The 23,992-nt window shown below is 30.8% G+C and overlaps 1 protein-coding gene across 4 annotated transcripts; it reads right to left on the reverse strand.

Moving 5' to 3' along the window:
* Positions 1 to 1,635: 1,635 nt before the first annotated feature.
* pxk (PX domain containing serine/threonine kinase) lies at positions 1,636 to 23,901 on the reverse strand. 4 transcript variants are annotated; one of them, XM_051094111.1, is made up of 19 exons: positions 23,623 to 23,899; positions 20,498 to 20,548; positions 19,158 to 19,205; positions 18,746 to 18,932; positions 18,584 to 18,661; positions 17,310 to 17,383; positions 16,974 to 17,048; positions 14,703 to 14,807; positions 13,609 to 13,710; positions 12,035 to 12,196; positions 11,831 to 11,948; positions 11,554 to 11,632; positions 9,609 to 9,657; positions 9,442 to 9,519; positions 9,114 to 9,200; positions 8,951 to 9,014; positions 5,861 to 5,920; positions 5,418 to 5,445; positions 2,859 to 3,080 (listed from the first exon to the last, which is right to left on the reverse strand). In XM_051094111.1, exons 1-18 carry the CDS (start codon positions 23,734 to 23,736, stop codon positions 5,429 to 5,431), a joined length of 1,548 nt encoding a protein of 515 aa, XP_050950068.1. In that variant the 5' UTR covers positions 23,737 to 23,899; the 3' UTR covers positions 2,859 to 3,080; positions 5,418 to 5,428. The 4 variants fall into 4 exon arrangements, with proteins under 4 accessions (XP_050950066.1, XP_050950065.1, XP_050950068.1 ...); XM_051094110.1 differs by having other exon boundaries at positions 5,861 to 5,923; positions 23,623 to 23,898; XM_051094109.1 differs by lacking the exon at positions 5,418 to 5,445 and having other exon boundaries at positions 1,636 to 3,080; positions 23,623 to 23,901.
* Positions 23,902 to 23,992: the final 91 nt, after the last annotated feature.

Genomic DNA, 23,992 nt, shown 5'->3' on the forward strand with positions numbered 1-23,992 from the left:
TATTTTTTGTAAATGCAATCATAAAAAAATAAAATCAGATGTTATATTTTATTTTTATTATAATATTAATTTAACCATACACTTTATTTCAGATATTTTTCTCACCAATTAATATATGTATAGGTCTCATTTGGTTTGTAATTATGTTGTAAATACAGTTAACAGAAAACAAAGTTAAAATCAGTTGTTATATTTTATTTTTATTATAATATTAATTTAACCATACACTTTTTTAATTAACATTTATTCACTTGTTTAGTAATGATATATTGTACATTATTATACTGCAAAATTATCATGTAAATATTTTAGATACTTTTTCACGATAGTTTTACAATTGCAATATATCATTAAATTAATAAATGTAAATAAATCACTTAAAATAATATTAATAGTAAATATAAATATAAAGCTATTATATATAGTAACATTAACTATAATTTACTATAATTTATATTAACTTCATTTACAGTGTAATTAAAATCCACATGAAATTCCCACATATATATTAATTAGAAAAAAGTATCTAAAATATTTATGATATTTTTATATGATAATGTAATAAACAAGTGAATAAATGTCATATAATTAAATTAATATTATAATAAAAATATAACAACTAATTTTAACTATATTTTTTGTTAACTATATTTACAATATAATTATCAACCAAATGATATATGTACATATATTAATTGGTGATAAAAAAAAAAATATCTGAAATATTTATTAGTTTTAAAATAAGTTACAATATATCATTACTAAACAAGCTAATAATGAACAATGAAGTAACAATAATTATTAAAAATATAAAAATGTATAAATTGTTATACATCTATAAAGTTTAAAATAATATAATAGAATATTATAATATATAAAAATAATATATTCACATCTATACATAATAGTTTACTATTTTATTAATTATATATATAATAATAAATTATAACAAATAATTATATAATATATAAACAATGTTATAATTAATAATATAAATAATTTTCAAATTCTCAAAATATATATATAATTAATATATAAATAAAATTATACATTTATTGTAAAATTTCATTATAAATATATAATTATTTATTAATAATATAATATATAATTGTATTTATGTAATTTCTATACAATATTGTAATTAATAATAAATAAAAACAAATAAATGTTATATTATAATAATTATTAGAATTATAATAACAATTATTAATTATAATATTTTACCATTTTATTAATTAGATTAAATAATAATAATAATTAAATAATTATATTATTACTATTATATATCATAATTATATAATATATAGATATAGATATGTGTATATAAATATTATAATTATTAATAATAATATACTTTTATTAGAAATATAAATTCATTATATATAAACAATATAAATAATTTTATTAGAAATATAATACTTTATACTTATAGAATTATATTATTTATTAATAATATAGTTATAATATAACTGCAATTTATTATATAATTTATATATTTTACTTAATAAATGTAAATAAATATAAATAAATAATTAATAATAAATTATTATTATTATTATTATTGTTATATAATTATAATATTATTAATACAGCATTAGTTTATACTAGTTTGAAGAAGAAAATAAACCACACAGATCTGTTCCATGTCTTTACTTCAATGTTCACAACTAAAAGCACAATACCAGTCTTTTAAAATATTGCCAATACAAGTTTTTTTTCAGAACAGGGAAAACAATCTCGTAGCATTTTGAGGACGTTCACCTCCAGTGCTTTTAACAACGTTTGTGGCAACTGTACAGAGGCGAAAATAAGTGGCATTTTCTTCATTATCAAACACATCGATTCCTCTCCCATCCTCGGACATACATAAATCTCTGTGTAAACTTTAGAAGATTTCTTCTTCTCCAGACCACTGCTCAATATTCAGTGGTAAAGTGCTGTAGCGAAACCAAAAACATTTTTCAACTTATCTCCCACGATAAATTCGGGAATATCTATTACGGTATTTAGCTGTAATGTTTTCAGTGTCTGTATGAATCTATATACAAATGAGTTACAGGAGCAAAAGATGAACTATTGTGCATTGCTGTACATCGGTCTAGATTACAAACGGGACCCTGCGATGAATATGAATTACAGAAGTTCATATGTGTGCAAAACAAGAAATCACTTCCATTTACCTCCACTTGCTCGTCTCTGATTGGCCTTTAATTCTCTACCAGGCTGCAACAGCCAATAGGATTAGACGGCGTAAGTGACATCACAATGGCCACGATACAATCACGGAAAGGGGCGTAAATGATAAACGCATCGCATAAATGTCGCTGTTTGTGCAACGTATTGATTGTGATCTTGCAGAACAGGAATGCAAATATTACTTTGTTCTGAAAGAAAACGCGAACGACGTAGTTCGAAATTTCCGCAGGAAAAAAACGAGAACAAAGAACGCTCTCAGCTTTTGTAGGCACAATGGTAAATGTGGCAAACGCTTAAAAAGCTTCATCCCAAACCCTTCGAAATAAACCATAACCGACGTTGAATTAAAACGTCAGTCAAAAATCACTCGTTTTTATGAACCGTCAATAAAATCCAGTTACGTTATCATTCATACTAAATGTGGTGCCCGCATTCTCCACCAACTTTTTTTGTTCGAACAAATGCGTGAATCCTTTTTTTAAATAGGACAGCTGGTACAAACAGAACTGTTCAGTTTACGTCGAGCAGCTTAAAACGAAACAAAACAAAAAACGCAGGGCTGTGAATAAAACAAAACAAACAGGTTCAGGTACAAACAGTCACTTTTCACTTGCTAAAAGACTTCGAGTGGACGAATTGCACTAAAACAAGGACGAACGTCATTTTTGTTTTTCACAAACGTGGGCCGCTGCGGTCAACAGTCTCTGATTTTTTAAGTTTGCCTTTGTTGAAGGACTGGATGGAGCTGAGGAGGGCGCTCCTGCCCGCGCCGTTGGCACCGGGAGGCGAGAGGGGCGGAGGGGCGGGTTCGTTCCCGGGAGGAGGTGGAGGAGGAGGAGGTGGAGGAGCAGCGGGGGGAGGAACGGGAGGCGCTGGAGGTGCTCCTGCGGGAATCAGAGGAAAAGGTCAGTCAGGTTGAATATAACTAGGACGGTTTAGTTATGTCGAATGTAACTAACCAGTAATGCAGTGCAGTTTGTAAACAGGAAGTGATAAAGTACAACAGGCGTTCAGAATGATGCACTTACCCCAAGCGGCAACATTTAAAGGCAACATGAAATAGTTTAATAGCTCTATATATATATTTAATATGTAATGCACAGTATATTGCAATATACTGCATAATTGCAAAAATACTGTGAAATAAAATATAAAAATGTATTATATAATTATGCAAAATAATAAAAATATAATAAAGATAATTTGAATGACTAATTTAAAACATTTAAATATATTTTTAACATAATTTTATAATTCTTAATTATCTATATATTTATTTATATTTAATGCTCAAGTACACAATATATTGCAATATAAAAATATAAAAATTATTTATATAATTAGTTAAAAAAACAAAAACATAATAAGTTAAACAAGTTGAAAAATTTTAAATATAACATTTATAACATTTTAATTAATACAATTATTAATTACAAAATGTAATATTTAAAATATGAATATTTAATAATAATATAATACCAGCACACTATGCTATACCAATATATTTGATAAAAAAGAAAACATACTGATATAAAATATAAATATATATTCAGATACAAAATATAAAAATACTTAAAATACTTATTTAATAAGGAAATGTATTATGAATATAAGTTTTCTATAGTATATAATTTTAGAATAATATATAAAATAATATAAAATGACAAAACATAATTTATTATGATACATTATAATTATTAATTATATTTTTATTCATTATTAAATGACATTTAAGTATTTAGGAATATAATTATTATTTAATAAATAAATATACTATATATTATGAATATGTTTTCTATAGTATGGTATTTTATAATATATAACATAATATATCATAATTATATGTCATAATGATCATCATGATGTCATATCATTAATTATAAATTCATATTTGTTTAATCTAAAAATTGTACAATTAATTGAAGATTTATATTTAAAACATTTATTTCAAATACATTCATTTATTAATTATTTGACTATTTGGATATGTTTTATTTGAAGAATATTTAAAAAAAAATCGATTAATTATTAATTATATCATTAATTATACTGATTATAAAATGAAATATTCAAAATATAAACATTTACAAAAACATAATTATTAATCATATCATCAAAAATATAAAACGTGCAATATTTATAAATAAATATACTATATAGTATGATATAGAAACATACTATGATATAAAATATAATTCGGATATATACAATCTAAAAATACTTTAAATATTCGTAATTATTACTAAATATACAACATATTATGAATGTTTTTTATAGTATATAAATTTATAATAATATATAAAATATTTTAAAATTATACATTATAATGAGGCGAATATTATTTACATAATTGATAACTATACATTCATATTTATAATTCAAATATGTAATTCATTTAATAAGTAAATATACAATATATTATGATATAACAGTTTTATAATATATACAATATAAAATAATATTTTATAATATATTATGATACATTATAATTATTCATTATTAAATACTTCTAAAATATTTGTTAAAAAATAATTACATAATTAATTATTATATTTGAAACCTTTATATTTCATAAGTAAATATTGTTTTAAAAAATATCATGATACTAAAAACATTAATTATATAAGAACTACAAATACTAGAAAGCAAACTGCCATTTCACATTGACTTTAAATACTGATTTGTCAATACTGTGCACATTTACTGACCATTAACCTTCTTGGAAATTAGTGCTGACAGCATGACTCATGCTTTCTTAACCAGCAAGATTCAAGTATCATCAATGCACTAGTCGTGCTCACTTCTAATTGCTTTAAAAACCACGATTCTGTTTTTATTCCTCATTCAAAAGAGTATATAAAAATAGCATCTAAAAACAAGTATTATCATTTACTAATATAAACATTTTATCACTGTGCAACCATCACAATCCACAAAACCAGAGTGTTTGTTGTTAAAAAGAGAATTTAAGAGCCCTAAAAAGTCCAGAATGAAGCAAATGTTGTGCCTAAGTAGAAAATTGCAGATTGTGAACTGTTAAAGTTGCATTAACCCTTCTCAGTAGGCTGAAAAAGTGTCTGGACGGCCTTCATTTGCATGCATTTGCATGCATAAATATTGATGAGCAACAGTCTTGCTGTGGGGAATCCGAATGTACTACTGAGGGAGGGTGAGCTGCAACTTTACGGTGGAAAGAGATTATTATTATTGAATTACTTTACCCCACACACGTTCAAAATGGCGCATGCTCTAGTTTTGAAGACAGCATATAAGAGAGAGAGAGAGAGAGAGGCACACACAAGTTACTGATCATATCAGAATGAGGCGACACATCGGATGATTATGATCTGGTAAGATGAATGGAGATTGCAACTGATTTCATGAGGAATTTGATGATTGATCATGGAAATGAGAAAGATTAGGTGTCTATTTGACAGGGAAAAAAAACAGATGTTAATGCGACGGTGAGTTACAATCGGAAACATTTTACCACATCATGCAACAAATACAGATTTATATGTGATATACTAGGAAAATGATTAACTGTATGGACATATTGGCTGTGGAAAGGGAATGTTTGGATAAAACCAGGGCAAAAACAAACTCTTTTGATGTATTTTACATAATGATTGAGGATGGACGGGACATTATAAACAGGACGTACCTGATCCAGGCAGAGGTGTGGGTGAGGACGGGCAGGTTGGAGGTGAACTCGCCCCAGAACCTGCTAGAAGACGATAAATATATATATATGAAGAGTTTGATATCAAAACGCTATAAATCCATTTTGAATTAATTTGAGTAACAATGTGTTTTCTTTACCAAGAAAGTGGCAAGATTACATTGAAAATTCAAATCCAGATTTTGATTTTCAAAGATTTATTATAAAAACTGACCATTTTTTCCCAAAATGCAATAAATCCATTAGGGGTCTAAGCTTACTTTAAAAAACTTAGGAGCACAGTCAAATTTTTAGGAGCACCTTCTAATCAATAATCAAAAAATCTGATCAAAAATTCCCATTACGAGGTGATATTTGACTCCTTAAAGTGAATTAAAGGGGAATTTTGTTATCTTTGTAATGGCTTTTTTTTTTTTTTAACTTTATTAAAAGTCATCTTTTTTGTCAAATTGTATAATTTTATAAGCTTATATTTATAAAATGTCTAATTAAAACAACAGAATAAGAATAAGTTGACAATCAAATGAAATCAGTATTAACAAAATTCATTTGTACTACAGAGGTGGCACAAAAGAACACAAAAGTGGCTTTTAAGTATATTTTCATATGTTTAATGAGGCTCAGAGATGGCATAAGTGCAGTCAAATTCATAAACTCTTGTTGAGATTAATGTTTTAAATATACTATTTTAAACATAGAAATATTAAATGATTTTAATAACTAAAAAGAAGATAAAAATGAAACTAATACTGCCAGTAGGTGGCGGTAAGTCACTGATTTAATTACTGAATCAAATCATTCATTTGATTTGTTCAAACAGCTGAATAATTCAGGAATAAAGCAAGTGACTCTTTTTATGAATGTGTAATTGAGTCATTGACTTACTACAAAACGCATGTTCATTCGTAAACGAAACACCGCTGTGTTTGAATGGAGATGCGCAGCAGCTCAGTTGTGACTTTGTTTCAAACTATTTTTGACGATAAAACAGAGCAAAATCTGGCAGTGGTGTTAAAGTTAGTGTATTAAATCAGTATCTCATTTACAAACTCCCTTGAAAATAATTAAAAGCTGTCACTCATCTTAGTTCATCACAATCTCACAAAATTATAATCAACGAAACTCTCTACACTGCTCAGTGAATCTCTTATTTACACTCTCTCTACACTTTGTTTATGAAAGGATATGTCAGATATGTCTGTGATACATTACTCAACGTTGAAAACTAGGATGCGGTGTGTATTCAAAACGCAGCCTTTACTGTTTACAATGCGTGAAATGCTGCGCTGTGATTGGCTGAGCGAATGTATCGTGTTTGTCACGGTTTGGAAAAAAACGGAGAAAACATGACAGAATAATACCGCGGATATCACATTTTGCGTAAAATTAAAAACTGCCTTTTCAGTACCGACCAGATACAATACTGATTTTGGCAAGAACTCAATTTTGTAAAAAAAAAGGCGTTTATTGCATTTTGGTACCAAACTCTTCATATTTTTACTGTGTTCTTTTAGTGTATTTATATACTGAGAGATGCGTCTTGAATCAGGTAATAATAAAGTTCAACAAAAGAGTTCTAGTAGCAAAAAAGCCATTTAATGGCGATGTATTATGTATTTTACAAGATTTAATACAAGTCTCAGGTGAAGTTTCACCTCAAAATACCCCACAGATCATTTATTGTATCATTTTGAAAATTTTGAGTGGAAACAGAAACATGCTGTTTTTGTGAATGTTTTTTTTAATGCAAATGAGCTGCTGCTCCCCGCCCCCTTTTCCAGAATAGACCAATGTGAAGTAGAGGTCACAGTTTTGTTACTTGCAGCTGTGTCATTCATTCACTCATTCATTCATTCTGTACTAGAGATTTTTGCATTTTTTTTTTTTTTACTTTTTTTACTATTAGTAATTTGTATTTATTTATTTTAGTTATTTTTTTTTAACTTGAGATCTGCTACATAAGTTTATTTTTTATTGTACTTTTCACTATTTTTAGTATTGGTAATTTTTTAATTAATTAATTAATTTATTTTTTACTTGAGATTTGCTGCATTTTTTTTATTGTACTTTCACTATTTTAATATTGGTAATTTTTTTATTCATTTATTTGCTGTATTTTTTTTTTGTAATTTCACAGTTTTTAGTATTTGTAATTTATTTATTTAGATTTGCTGGATTTTTTTTTTTATTTTACTATTTTTAGTATTGGTAATTTGTATTTATTTATTTATTTTTTTAAACTTGAGATCTGCTACATAAGTTTATTTTTTATTGTACTTGTCACTATTTTTAGTATTGGTAATTTATATATTTATTTAGTTTTTTTTTTTTTTGATTTGCTGGATTTTTTTTTATTGACCTTCAAGACTTTTTCAAATTCCCTATGGTGAAAAAATACTTCTAAAATCCCCCCAAAAAAGAAAATGTGACATTAAATTTCAGCATTAAATGTACTGTTGTTTATTACAAGAACAGTTCACCCCAAAAAAAGCCAGAATGAGAGTCCAAACAGCTGATAAAAACATCACAATAATTCACAAAACTCCAGTCCATCAGTTAACATCTTGTGAAGTGAAAAGCTGCATGTTTCTAAAAAACACATTTTGATGCTTTTGGCCAAAATAATAAGAAACTTTCGCTCGTAAACGGTACTTAATATGAGCATATTTCTCTCCTGATTCAGACGAGATGACTTTTTCACTGGAAAAAGCAGTATTACGAATAGATGACTCATATTTCAGCCGAAAGCATCAGTTTGAAGTAAAAAATATTCTCAATGATGGATTTGTTTCTTACAAACACAGTTTTCCCACTTCAGAAGATGTTAACTGAAGGACTAGAGTTGTTTTGATTACTTGTGGATTATTGTGATGTTTTTAATCAGCTGTTTGGACTCTCATTCTGACGGCACCCACTCACATCCATTGATGAGCAAGTGATGCAATGCTACATTTTTCCAAATCTCATGAAGTAACAAACTCATCCACATCTTGGATGGCCTGAGGGTGAGTGCAGTTTTGGGTGAACTGTTACCTTAATAAAGAAAATAACTGAATAATAAATGAAACCTACCAGAGTTGTTATTGTATTTGACAGAAAGCTCCTCCTCGTTTTCATACGTCGACTGTCTCGATTTCTGAAACCAAAATAGACGTTTTGGTTTTAACAACCATTATGTTTAGCACAAAACAGTGTGGTGGTTCATTGTGAATCATAATTTTGGTAAAGCACACACCTTTCTGGCCAAAATCTTCCTTTTCCGCTTCTCTTCCTCCGAGCCGTGGTGCGACTGCGCTCGCGTCAGCCTCTTGTGCTGGTGGATCTGAAAACATATTAGGTTTCGGTTACATAAAAACCAAAATCTACAAGTCTTCTAAGACAAAGCTTTTTGGAAATTCCTGTTGTAAAGCACTGCATTTTATTCAGCTGAAATCAAGTCAAGTTTTCTAGACTGAAATGATGGAATTTGTGTTTGCGACATGGTTGTGTAATGTTTCGCAAGTAAGCCAAACTAAACGTTTGTTGCACAAGAAAGCAGAAAGTGAACAAAGCAATGCGCTCACCGTCCTCTGTTCCTCCACTAAGCGCTTCTCCAAGCATTCCTTGGACGATTTCAGAGCCTCCTTTAATTTGGAGCTGATCTGGAGTTTGGAAAGAAGGAAGATTTAACCAAGTATTTAGTAAAAACAAAATCTGGTTTGGTTGGTTTTGGTCAGTTTGTTTCCTTTACCTTAAACTGGGGTTTCTCCGAGTTATACAGCGACACGTCACTGAATAACCTGTTAAAACGACAGTTAAACTCAGTTCGTCCTTCAGTTTTAAACAATGTCAGCATTCACAATTACCACAGTAAAGAAGAAAACCACATGCTTTGGATTCACAATAACGTGACTTAGTCATAAAATGAAGACTTCATGCTCTGTACACATCACTCTTTTGATGAATGTCACAAAACTTGTCAGAAAAAAAACAACTCTGGTCATATTTCACCCTAAAATCATTGGAAGAAAACAGAAAATTGTATTTTGAGTAAAGAAAATGACACTACTTTTTATAACCAAAGCAATCTGATATTATTTTTTATGATATTAAGCAATAAACCAAACAATAATTTAATTCTAAAACAATTTTAATTACATAAAAAAAAAATTGTATTGGCTCCAAAGGAATCAAAGATATTAAATTACATTTTGCGAAAAGAAAATGACACCCATTTTTGGAATTTTACATAATTTCCATGATATTAAGCAATAAAATTAAATAACTCATGACAATTATGCCGATAATATAATTGTAAAATAATTTTAATTATATGAAAAATAAATAAAATGTAACATATATATAAAAAATACAAAGTAACAAGAAATAACCCATATAAAATACTATATAAAATATACGAGAAAAATGATGTAATAAATGTTTTAATTAATTGAAAACAATTTATTAGCCCCTAATGAATAAGATTTTTTTTTTAAATTTGACATTATTTTCATGGTATTATGCAATTATCAAAGTAACTCATGACAACAATAATAATAAGTTTATTTCTTAAATAATATTTTTAAGTTATATGAAAGAATGTAAATGTAAAACAACAAAAAATATACAAAATGCTAAAATATATGTGAGAAAAATAATAAAATTAATATAAAATGATCTAATTTAAACAATGTAATAAAAATGTAACATATAAACATATAATAAAACAAACAAAACACTATATAAATGCAATATAATATATATATATATATGATAATATAATATAATAATAAAACAAACAAACAACAAAAAAAACCCACGTAAAATACTACATAAAACATATGAGGAAAATTATATATTAAAAAAAATGTCACTAATTGTAAAAATTGTATTGGCCTCAAAGGAGTAAAATATTTAATAACATAAAGAAAACTACACCTAATGTTTGCAATTTGGCATTATTTTCATAATATTATGCATTAAACTATTTCTAAAATTTATTTTTTTATTCCTAGAAATTTTTATTTCTAAATTATACAAAGAAATGTAAATGTAAAAATGTAATATATAAAAATATAATAAAACAACAAAAAGTGCTATATAAAATATATGTGAGAAAAATAATATTTAAAATAAAAATGAAAAATAATTTAAAAAATTGTATTAATAAAAATGTAACATAAAATATAATAATAAAAATAATAATAATATAAAAAACAAATAAAATATTATATAAAAAAATATATGTGGAAAAATTATATATAAAGTTTTAACTAATTATAAAAATGTTATTGGCCCCAAAGGAATAAGATATTAAATTACCTTTTGCGTAAAGAAAATAACACCTATTTTTTTGCAGTTTTACATTATTTTCATATTATGCAATAAACAAATTCTTATCAATAATAACAATACTAATTTTATTTCTAAAATAATGTAAATTATATGAAAAAAATGTAAGTGCATTACATAAAATGCAAAAATAAACAAGTAATGTATATAAACAACTAATATATAAAAAACAAAACACAAAAAATAGTTTTATGTGAGAAAATTATATGTGTGGGAAAAAAAAATATATAGATTTCAAATAAAAATGTAAACTAATTTCAAAAATGTTATTGGTCCCAAAAGGAATAAGATAATTTTGTAACATTCACTCCTGTGCACAAGCAGGCCTGAATGTTGCAACTCACGGTGTTTGCAGGAGTTGAGAAACGGTTGGCATTCCCGTTTTGCAAGCTTCCGTGGACAGGATGGACTGAAGTACAGAGACTATGGGAAAACAGAAAACAAGTGGTTACACATTACAGAAAACCATCAACTATAAACATCTGACCCACAACACACTTTTGGATTACTGCTGTATAGAACTACTGTATAAAACTGAAACACATTAAGCATATTTAAATTCTTTTTTTTATATTTTATATCAACATTTACAGTATAAAATGAACAGAAAATCATACTGACCTACGGATGAGAACGGAGGTGGAGGATACTGATCCACAGGCACAGCGTCAGGCGGGCGTCCGTACGTCATTTCATAAAGCAAATGTCCAAACGAGTAGACGTCTATGCTTTCTGTCGTCTAATAAAATGAAAAAACATCAGTTTATCAACACCACACATTTTAATGACTAATATTTAAATCACCGACTACTAAAAATATCTTACGTTAATTTTCCTGAACTGTGTTACATAGGGTCTGTAATATGACGGCAGTCCCAGTAACGAATTCTCTATATCCAACAATTTACACGTGTTCTCCTCAACCAGGACGTTAGACGCGTGGAGATGCCCATATGGAAAACCCTTGTCATGGAGAAATTTTAGTGCCTGGAATAAAACAGAAATTACATATTTACGTAATGGCAGGAAATTACATATTTACATTTCCAGAAAGAAGCATGGCAGCAAAAGAACAGTTTAGGAGTTTAACATTTTTCATGCTCACCAAGGCTGCATTTATTTGATCAAAAATAGAGTAATATTGTGAAATATTTTTAGAATTTAAAATAGATGTTTTGTATTTTAATATATATTAAAACGCAATTTATTCCTGTGATCAAAGCTGTATTTTCAGCATCATTACTCCAGTCTTCAGTGTCACATGATCCTTCAGAAATCATTCTAATATGCTGATTTGCTGCTTCACTATTATAAATGTTGAAAACAGCTGTGCTGCTTCATATTTTTGTGCAAACTGTGATACATGTATATTTCAGCATTTTTTTGATGAACCAAGTGTTAAAAACAGGAAAAAAACGCATTTATTTGAAAGAGAATTATTTTGTAACATTATATATGTCTTTACTGTCACTTATGATCAACGAATTCTTGTTAAATAAAAGTATTATTTTCTTCAAAAACAACAAAAAAATCTACTGACTCCAAATTTTTGAACAAAGCATATGTGGATGGATGAATAAACAGATGCAAAACAAAAAAGATAATAATACACAAATATAATTCTGTATTCAAATAAATGCCAGAGTCAATTCAGTATGCATATATTACAACTACATCACTGTTGGTTGGATAATGAATGCAAACAACTGACAGCAGTGTTCAAACTTGAACCTTTCTTTATAATTTCTTGAGTATAAAACCCAGTGGATGGATGGTAAGACATAAAAATCGAATAAAAGCAGAGGTTGAATACTTTTGGACATAGCGGTTTAAAAAGGACGTTTGAAAAATATCTACAGCGCTCATCTCAATTACTCACCCTCATGTCGTTCCAAACCCCTAAGACCGTCGTTCATCATCTGAACAAAAATTAAGATATTTTTGATGAAATTCGAGAGCTTTCCGACCCATAGACAGCAACGTAACTACCACGTTCAAGGCCCAGAAAGGTAGTAAGGACATAGTTTAAATAATCCATGTGACATCAGTGGTTCAACCGTAATGTTATGAAGCTACAAGAATACTTTCGGTGCACAAAGAAAACAAAAATAACAAGTTCTTAATTTCCTCGCTTCCGAGGTCAGTCTTTGCCGTGCGTCAACACACTATGAAGTAGCTTCGTTACATTATTTTAACAATGTCCTTACTACCTTTCTGGGTCTTGAACGTGTCAGTTGTGTTACTGTCTATGCAGGGTCAGAAAGCTGTCGGATTTCATCAAAAATATCTTAATTTGTGTTCTGAAGATGAACGAAGGTTATGAGGGTGAGTAACTAAGACAGAATTTTCATTTTTAGGTGAACTATCTCTTTAAAAGCACAATCAACTGTTAACCAAACCTCCAGAATCTGTCTTCCATAGTTTCGGATCTGCTGCTGCTCCAAACCCTGGATCTTTTTGGGATTGCAGTACTTCTTCAGAAAGGGCTCTTTGGGCTTCACCTGAAGGATCGACAAAAGTCAAGACAGAATTAAAGCTGCACGCGAGTTGAAAGGGCGCTCGCACCCAGGCTCACCACCACACGTGGCTTTAGGAAAACGGCGAACGGTGAGCGATATGCATTTAAAGTGGTAAATATAGAAGAAATATGTCAAAGTCATTTATATGTGCCAAACTTCCTGCTGCCAGCTGGTGGCGCTATGACTATAACTGGATATTGGCATGTAGATGTGTTCAGGCCAGTGCTTTTATCAAACATATGAAGTTTGGTGCATTGCATGTTTAAGTTGGTGTAAAACAAGTCATTTTCTGTTGCCAGCAGGTGGCGCTAATAGAACAGAAAAACTGGCCTTGATGTGTTCAGGCCAGAATTCTTATCGAACGTGTGAACGTGGGCAGATCAGACATCGTATGGCTTCTATTCCCATGGCGAAACATCAAAATTTGACAGCCCGCCACAGACACGCCCTTCAACGAAAATTTTCGCAATTTAACATCACCAAGGGCTTTAGATTACACTGACCAAATTTGGTGTTAATCTGTGTAAATCTCTAGGAGGAGTTTGTTTAAATACAACGCCTGAAAATGGCAAAAACAGCACAAAACTTGCTGAGAAAACTGTTGGGTTTCGGATTTCGTACTGAGGGACTTTTTTGTAGCTATTGGTGTGTAACGTGTCTGCCAAATTTCATACATGTATGTGAAACATAGCTCGAGGGGCACTTGTTGAAATTTTTATAGGTGGCGCTATTGAGCCATTTTGACACACCCACTTGTGAAACCCATATCAGATGTAAATTTTCACCACTTTTAGCATGTGCAAAGTTTCATGAGTTTTCGAGCATGCTTAGGCCCTCAAAAATGCGATTCATTTTGGAAAAAAAGAAGAATCTGAGCAATTCCAATAGGGTTCTCGCATCATGCTCGGGCCCTAATTATAAGAAATACAAGTATGTTAATACATTGCTGATCAGTCAAGTAAAAGAAAGCAAACCTTGCAGATGTGATCCCTAAGTGTTCCCTTCTCGCTGAAAACTCGAATGACTAGAGCCGACGATTCACTGGTTGTAGCGAAACTGACGGGTGAGATGTTTGAATGCTATGGAAAAATACAAAAACAGCAACAGTCAGATACATACAATTACTCCAGACTGGATTTTTGAATGTTTATGTCTATGCAAAAGACAATTTTAGGGTTGAAATTAGAATTTGGATCTCCAGCATGTTTTCCCATGAGCCTCGTGGTCAGAAACGACTGTGTCATGCCTTCCTGTTTAACGTGCATGTCGGTTGGATTGCTTTAAGCTGCTCATCTGGAATGCAGCCGTCGGATGAACTCCTCCATATGATTGCTCATCTGTCTACAAGTAACCCTTTTCAACTGTATCATATTGAATGTTAACTAAAACTAAGAATATTTTTGATATAATATTTCTGAAATAAAGATGAAATAAAATAAAGTATCAATTGATGAAAAAAAAAAAACCTAAGCATTAGCAACTAACTGAAATACACCAGTCAAAAGTTTTTGAACAGTACAATTTTTAATGTTTTTAAAGAAGTCTCTTCTGCTCATCAAGCCTGCATTTATTTGATCCAAAATATGGCAAAAATTCTGAAATATTTGTACTATTTAAAAAAAAAAAAAAGATGATAAACACATTTATAATGTTAGAAACAATTTCTATTTCAGATAAATGCTGTTCTTCTGAACTTTCTATTCATCAAAGAAACCTGAAAAAAATTCTACTCTGTAATTCTAGCTGTTTTCAACATATAATAATAATAAAAAAATGTTTTTTGCAGCAAATCAGAATATTAGAATGATTTCTGAAGGATCACGTGACACTGAAGACTGGAGTAATGGTGCTGAAAATTCAGCTTTGAAATCACAGGAATAAATGACATTTTAAAACATAATCAAACTGAAAACAGTTATTTTAAATAGTAAATATTTTAAAATTTTACTGTTTTTGCTGTACTTCGGATTAATTTTTTTTTTTGGTAATTATTATAAATTACTACTGATAGTTTTATGCCTTCCTATTTAACAACATCATTGTTGTACATATTACTTAAATATACCTATTTGACAGCGAATTCAAAAATATGAATAAAAAAAAAAACAAACAAAAAAAATTCACTAAACTGCATGCTTGTATTACATTCAGAAATAAAAATAAAAAAATAAAAGCTAATTAAGAAATATTAATAAAAACTAACTGGACTATATATTTGTACACTGTAAAACATTTTGTAAAATAAGTTATAAATAAAACACAGAATACCGTTTCAGTCAAGATTTTAAAATGTTTCATTCAAAATGTTACTTGTTGTGTCTTTGTAATTAATTGTTAAATTTACCAGCAATTTCTGGGTCAAAAATTGTTTCTACACCAAATTTGTCATGGGGTGGATTATGTTCTGGTGTCTACATGATTTCAACTGCACGTTAATGGAGTCTTTTGTAGAGATGTGTTTCACTCAGTGATCTGCTTAATCTCGCTGTACGACTGCTGACGTTTAGGAAGCAGGGAAAACAAGAGCACATGACGGCGTTCGCACACAAAACATCCAAACATTCGGGTCCGTGCACAAAGACAGGCTCTTTCATTCCCGACAGCGTGCCGGCTCTGCTTAAAGCGATAGCTCACCAAAAAATGAAAATTACCCCATGATTTACTCACCCTCAAGCCATCCGAGATGTATATGACTCTTTTCTTTCAGACGAGTATAATTGGAGTTATATTAAAAAATGTCCTGGCTCTCTCAAGTTTTATAATGGCAGTAAATGGGTGTTGAGATTTTGAAGCCCAATAAAATGCATCCATCCATCATGAAGGTGCTCCACACAGCTCAAGGGGGTTAATAAAAGCCTTCTGAAGTAAATCAATGTGTTTGTGTAAGAAAAATATCCATATTTAAAACTGTATGAACCATAATTTACGGTCTATTAAGTTTTAAATATGGATATTTTTCTCACACAAATGCATTGATTTACTTCAGAAGGCCTTTATTAACCCCCTTGAGCTGTGTGGAGCACTTTCATGATGGATGGATTCATTTTATTGGGCTTCAAAATCTCAACACCCATTCACTGCCATTATAAAGCTTGGAAGAGCCAGGACGTTTTTTAAACTCCAATTGTATTCGTCTGAAAGAAAAAGTCATATACACTTATGATAGCTTGAAGTTGAGTAAATCATAGAGTAATTTTCATTTTTGGGTGAACTGTCCCTTTAACATCTTTGTAGAGTAGACTCACAGACAAAGTTGGAAGCAGCTTCATTGCAGACTGGAGATCTTTGTCGGACAGGAACTTATCTGGACCCAAATCCACCTGTAATTGACAAAGAAACGTATTTTGGTAAGTACAAAGGTCACAAAATGCTAATTATAGAAGAGAATGAACACAAATATGTCAGCAGAGATTAGTAGGTTAGTTAAGTTCTTTGTGCTGCCAAACAAAGTGGTCGACTTGATCAGGGTTACTCAATAATGGGAATGAAACAAGTTGAGGGTCAAAGTACTGGATTAACAGGGCAAGAGTATCCAAAAAAAGGTTTTGGACTGCATGTTTATGGGTCAAAATGAAACTTACCCAGCTTAACACTTGTTTGTCTTTGGGCTGATCTTTGTCTTTGACTAAGAAGTACCTCTTTCGCAATCTCCAGCCTATGACAAGAAAGATATGGGATGACTGGATACATTTCATGTATAAATGTCACATTTCCAAGAAATATTACAAAATAAAAAACTAGGGCTGTCAAACGATTAATCGCATACGAAATAAAAGTTTGAGTTTGCCTAATATATGTGTGTGTACTGTGTGTAATTATTATGTATATAAAAATACACACAAATGAATGTATATTTTAAGAGAAATATGTTATTTACAAAATATTGTAATTTATATATAATAATATATAATATTTATATATAAAAATTATCATAAATACATACACTTGTAAATATTTCTTAAATATATACAATAATGTGTCTGTATTTATATATACATGATTACACACACTACACACACATATATAAGGCAAATTTTTATTTTGCATGCGAATAATTGCGATTAATCATTTGACAGCCCTAATAAAAACATTATAATTTGTAGCATTAATTTAATCGAAGATAAGCACATTTTCTTTACATTTTCATTGCTGTAAAAACATTTTTATATATACTAAAGCGTTATAAAAAAAAATATATTTTTTTTAAACATAAAACACAATGTCTAAGAAACATACATTTATGTGAAATTATATAGCATATTTTGCATTACAGTAATGATAATGAGATTTTCAATTTGCATTACGGTAATGACAATTTGCTTAATTTTTCGGTAAAAAATAATGTTATAATGGGAAAAAGTCCTACAAATAGCAATTATTTTCTTTAAACCATCTATAATTTCCCATTTTCCTTTTAATTTTAGGGTAAAATGATGAAGGTCAAGGTAAATGTTAAAGCTTTGTTAATGAATCTCTCTCTGAAAGAAAATAAGAGCAGGTTTCTTCTTGGCTGTCTTGGCTGTGAAACTCGGGTTGTATTTAGAGAATCAAAAATTTCCCATTAGCCTCTGAAATCCGTCAAGTTGTCAAGAGCACTAAATGTGTCAAAGTGAACCAATGCCTGACGCTATATATATAAACTGAGTCACCGAGAGAAACAAATCAATAAAAGTAAGATCATTAACTTTTATAGTTGTGACGTATCAAGGTTGACAGTGTAACCATTTATGGTAAATGTTAAAGCCAATTCTGTCCCATATAAACAATGAAAATAAATAAAATATCATTTTATAAAATACCTTATAATACAATATAAAACGAAACTGGAAGGAAGTAACTGAACTGCTTTACTCACCAATGTCTTTTAATGGCTCAATAACTTCCCATTTTGGATCGGATCTGAAGAACATGGACACCTGCTGTAAGGCTATTTCTGAAAAAGGATTGAAGGGAAGGAATTTACAAACAACTTTGATGCAAAAACACATTTTCTAGTGTTATGACCTGGTTGCATTACCTGTGTAGTTTGCGGAGTAATTGTTAGTGTCGAGAAACTTTTTAACCAGCTCACAGCTGGAGAGGATGTGGTGACGTGTGATGTAGTTTAGATAGGCCTGAAGACCCTTCTGCCGCTCGGCTATAAACTCTCGGTCCATGTTTCCTAACAGCTTCTTAGGAGGAAGTGGCAGGTTGAGGCCGGAGATCTGTGAAACAGAGAGACTGACTCATAGTTACTCTTTCACTGATGGGAAGGCTAATGTTAAAAGCTTTCTGAGGCATGTGAGTTTTTGAGGACTCAGCAAGAGTGAATCATTGGTGTTCAAACGACAGTGCAATGCTATTCAATTTATTTTGAAGCAGCAGCTGTCAAACGCTTATACGGGAAGTGATGTTTTTCCAACGCAGGCTTGTTCTAATGGTCCACTTACCAGTAAACTATTATTCAGCATGTCAAAATCGCTGTATCGCCGGATGACCTGCGAAAATCAAAACTAAAATCAATCACTCTGACAAGTTCAAACATGAGAGAGAGACAGAGAGAGAGATAAATAGATAGACAGACCGACAATAGATCGATAGATAGATCGATAGATAGATAGATCGATAGATAGATCGATAGATAGATTGATAGATAGATAGATAGATAGACATGCATAGACAGAGGGACAGAGGGACAGACAGACAGATAGACATGGATGGACAGACAGACATGGATGGACATGCATAAACAGAAAGACGGACGGACAGACAGACTGATAGACAGACAGATACACAGAAATATGGATAGATGAATAGACAGACGGATAGACAGACAGACAGACATGCATAGACAGAGGAATAGACAGATAAGAGGAACAGTCAGATGGATGGACATGCATAGAGAGAGGGGCATATGGACAGACAGACAGACAGACAGACAGACAGACAGATAGATAGATAGATAGATAGATAGATATATAGATAGACATGCATGGACAGAGGGACAGACAGATTGATAGACAGATAGATAGATAGATAGATAGATAGACAGACATGCATAGACAGGGACAGACAGAGGGACAGACAGACAGACAGATAGATAGATAGATAGATAGATAGATAGATAGATAGATAGATAGATAGACATGCATAGACAGAGGGACAGACAGAGGGACAGACAGAGGGACAGACAGATATGGATATGGATAGACGAATAGACGGACGAATAGACACACAGACAGACATGCATAGACTGAGGAATAGACAGACAGGCAGACATATGGATGGACATGCACAGACAGAGGGACAGACAGGCAGATATATGAACAGACAGACAGACAGACAGACAGACAGATAGATAGATAGATAGACATGCATAGACTGAGGAATAGACAGATAGACAGACAGACAGACAGACATATGAATGGACATGCACAGACAGAGGGACAGACAGATAGACAGACAAGCAGACATATAGACAGACAGACAGACAGACAGACACATGGATAGACAGACAGATGGATAGCTAGCTAGATAGATAGACAGACAGAGAGACAGACATATGGATGGACATGCACAGACAGAGGGATAGACAGAGGGATAGACAGACAGAAGATTATAGATAGATTGAGAGATGATTAGACATATGGATAGACAGATGCATAGACAGACAGACAGAAGATTATAGATACATAGATAGATTCGCAGGCCGACAGAAGATGGACAGATAGAGAGATAAATTGACTGACAGACAGAGAGATGGACAGACAGACAGACAGATCTAACTCACAGTCCAGCTGTTGTCTGTAGAAACTCCCCTCTGTACACGAATGATGTACTCCTGTTAACAGAGAAAAACAATGATTACTCAATCCACAGCAGCAAATATACATTAAAACAAGTAATAAAATAAAGACCCTGCTGGAAAAAAAATGGTTTAGCTGCTCTTCAGCCTCCAAATCACCCTTAAAAACACCAACTAGTCCAGTCTGGACTAGTAGAAACCAGCCTAAACAAGCCCATTGTTTGTTACTGACTTCTTCTTCACAATATTGGGCATTCAAGAGACCAAAGTCATGTTGTCACGGATTTGTGGTTTTTAAAGCCGAATTGTGAAGCAAGTCCAAAGCAGGAAGTGAAAAGGCCAAATGTAACAGTCTCCAAAAACCCTTCAGCAACCTCAAACTGACCCTGACGCTTACAACCACTTCTCATGCTTATTAATGTTTGACTTTCCTTCAAATCATCACCTAATAGTTTCCACAAGACTACAACAAGAGAAAAACCTCTCAGTTTCCATCCGCAACTCTATTTCAGATCACATCCGTTCTTGTGGTTGACTGTTTTCACATTCCTCATATCTTAAGATACATTAACATTGTGACTTTTACCTCACAAGATAACATTAAATAGTTGATCATATAAATGATGATTGAGGTCAAGTTGTTCATTTACTCTGAATCTACTCTCTCTTTCTCTAAAATGAAAAGAAACATTTAACAAGCTGTAAAGTTTATCTAACTCAGAACTGAAAGCGGTTTACTAGATTGCACTTTCATACAGACGACTATGAGAAACGAACAGATGAATAAATGTGAAAGGAAACACTCGTATCTATTGTGGCTTCGGTTTCAAGAGGAAATGTCTTTCAGCACAAATGCAAATGATAAATTTTCAATTCCGCCTGTAAATCCACAAGAACGGATCCAGACTGGTTTACATGTCACATGAGATCTACAGTAGACAAGATCTTTTTTTTTAAATGCTTGTTTACTTTAATATTAATACATTTTTAAATTGATAGATTAAATCGAAATGAATTTACATATTACTTTCTTTTAAAGTCAGTTATGTTCATTACATAACATTAAACGACGAGGCTAAACAAAAATTCATCTTATACTGATACTAACTGACAAATTATCTTACAACTAAACATCTACATTTTACTAAATTTACACTATTTTTTTACTATTGACATTGACATTAAACGACAAAACAAAAACTCATCTTATACCAACACTAAATGCAATTAATCTGATACTTATCAACAAATTATAAAGCAACATAAAATCTACATTTTAGTAAATGTTTGACTACTGACATTAACATTAAATTACTAGGCTAAACAAAAACTCACTATGCTATTATGCTATTAATCTAATACTAAGTGACAAATTATCCAGCAAATATCTACATTTTACTAAATTTACGCTAATTTATAACTATTGACATTAACATTAAATGACTAAACAAAAACTAATTTTATACTGACACAAAATGCGATTAATGGGACACTAATCGACAAATTATTGAGCAACAAAACATCTACATTTTATTAAATTTTCGCTAATTTTTGACATTAACAATAAACGACTAAACAAAAACTCATCTTATACTGACACTAAATGTGATTAATCTGATACTAATCGACAAATCATCAAGCAACTACCTACATTTTTCTAAATTTATGCAAATTTTTGACTACTGACATTAACATTTAACGACTAAACAAAAACTCATTTTATACTGACACTAAATGTGATTAATCTGATACTAATCAACAAATAATCGAGCAACTAATCATATACATTTTTATTAAATTTATGTTAATTTTTTACTATTAACAGTAAACGACTAAACAAAAACTCATCTAATACGGACACTAAATGCGATTAACCTGATATTAATCTACAAATTATCGAGCAACTAAACATCTACATTTTACTAAATTAACACTATTTTTTTACTACTGACATTGACATTAAATGACGAAAAACAAAAACTCATCTTATAATGACACTAAATGCAATTAATCTGATACTTATCAACAAATTATCAAGCAACTACCTACATTTTAGTAAATGTTTGACTACTGACATTAACATTAAATGACTAGGCTAAACAAAAACTCATGTTATACTGACACAAAATGCGATTAATCGGATACTAATCGACAAATTATTGAACAACGAAACATCTACATTTGATTAAATTTCCGCAAATTTTTGACATTAACAATAAACGACTAAACAAAAACTCATCTTATACTGACACTAAATGCAATAAATCTGATACTAACCGACAAATCAGAGCAACTACCTACATTTTTCTAAATTCATGTAAATTTTTGACTACTGACATTAACATTAAAGGACTAAGCAAAAACTCATGTGATTAATCTGATACTAATCAACAAATTATCGAACAACTAATACACATTTTATTAAATTTATGTTAATTTTTGACTATTAACATTAAACGACTCAACAAAAACTCTAATACTGACACTAAATGCGATTAATCTGAAACTAATAGACAAATTATTGAGCAACTATCTACATTTTACAAAATTTACTCACATTTTTGACTATTGACATTAACATTAAATGACTAGGCTAAACAAAAACTCATCTTATACTGAGAATATGCGATTAATCTGATCCTAATCTAGAAATTATCAAGCAACTATCTTCATTTTAATACATTTACGCAAATATTTGACTATTGACATTAAACAACTAAACAAAAACTCATTTTATACTTACACTAAACGCAATTAATCCAACACTAATCGACAAACTATCAAGTAACTATCTACATTTTACTAAATTGACGCTAATTTTTGTTTACTGACATTAACATTAAACGACTAAAGAAAAACTCATCTTATAATGACACTAAATGCGATTAATCTGATACTAATAAACGAAAAAAATCGAGAAATAACGTTAAACGTCAAAAAACGACATACAACATAACTTTAAGCCCCTTTCAAACCTATTTTACCGACATTTCAACGCATATTTAGACTCGATGTTAAAGGTTTAACGGATCCACATCGGTCTAACCGACACCGTCCGCGTCTCCGCTAACATGAACAGCAGTCCGCACGGCTCCGGTTGTTCTGTTTACCGTATGTGACTGTAAACTCTGGCTGGCCTCGATCACGGCGATCAGCGGCACGGTGTCGTCCAACGGCGGCTTCCTGCCGGACAACGGCTGCGGCTGCTGCTCCATGAACGCCATCCCGGATCAAAACAACACCAAACAGCCCCGGTTCGACAGGGTTCGGTAACCGAGAGCCCGCCCCGGTCGGTAAAGGGATGTGACGGTTCACCGCGCGTCTGTGCTTGTGACAACGTGGGAGAAACGAATCAGAAACTGCCAGTGAAATGTGACGTAGATGTTTCTGAGAAACGGAGCTCGTCCACTCCGCGGTGCACATCCGAGTAAAGCCAATGACGCCGCATTGTGTTACACTACTAATATTATCTTTTAGTGT

Source organism: Labeo rohita, chromosome 22 (assembly GCF_022985175.1).
Source record: "Labeo rohita strain BAU-BD-2019 chromosome 22, IGBB_LRoh.1.0, whole genome shotgun sequence".
NCBI classification, from domain to species: Eukaryota; Metazoa; Chordata; class Actinopteri; order Cypriniformes; family Cyprinidae; genus Labeo; species Labeo rohita.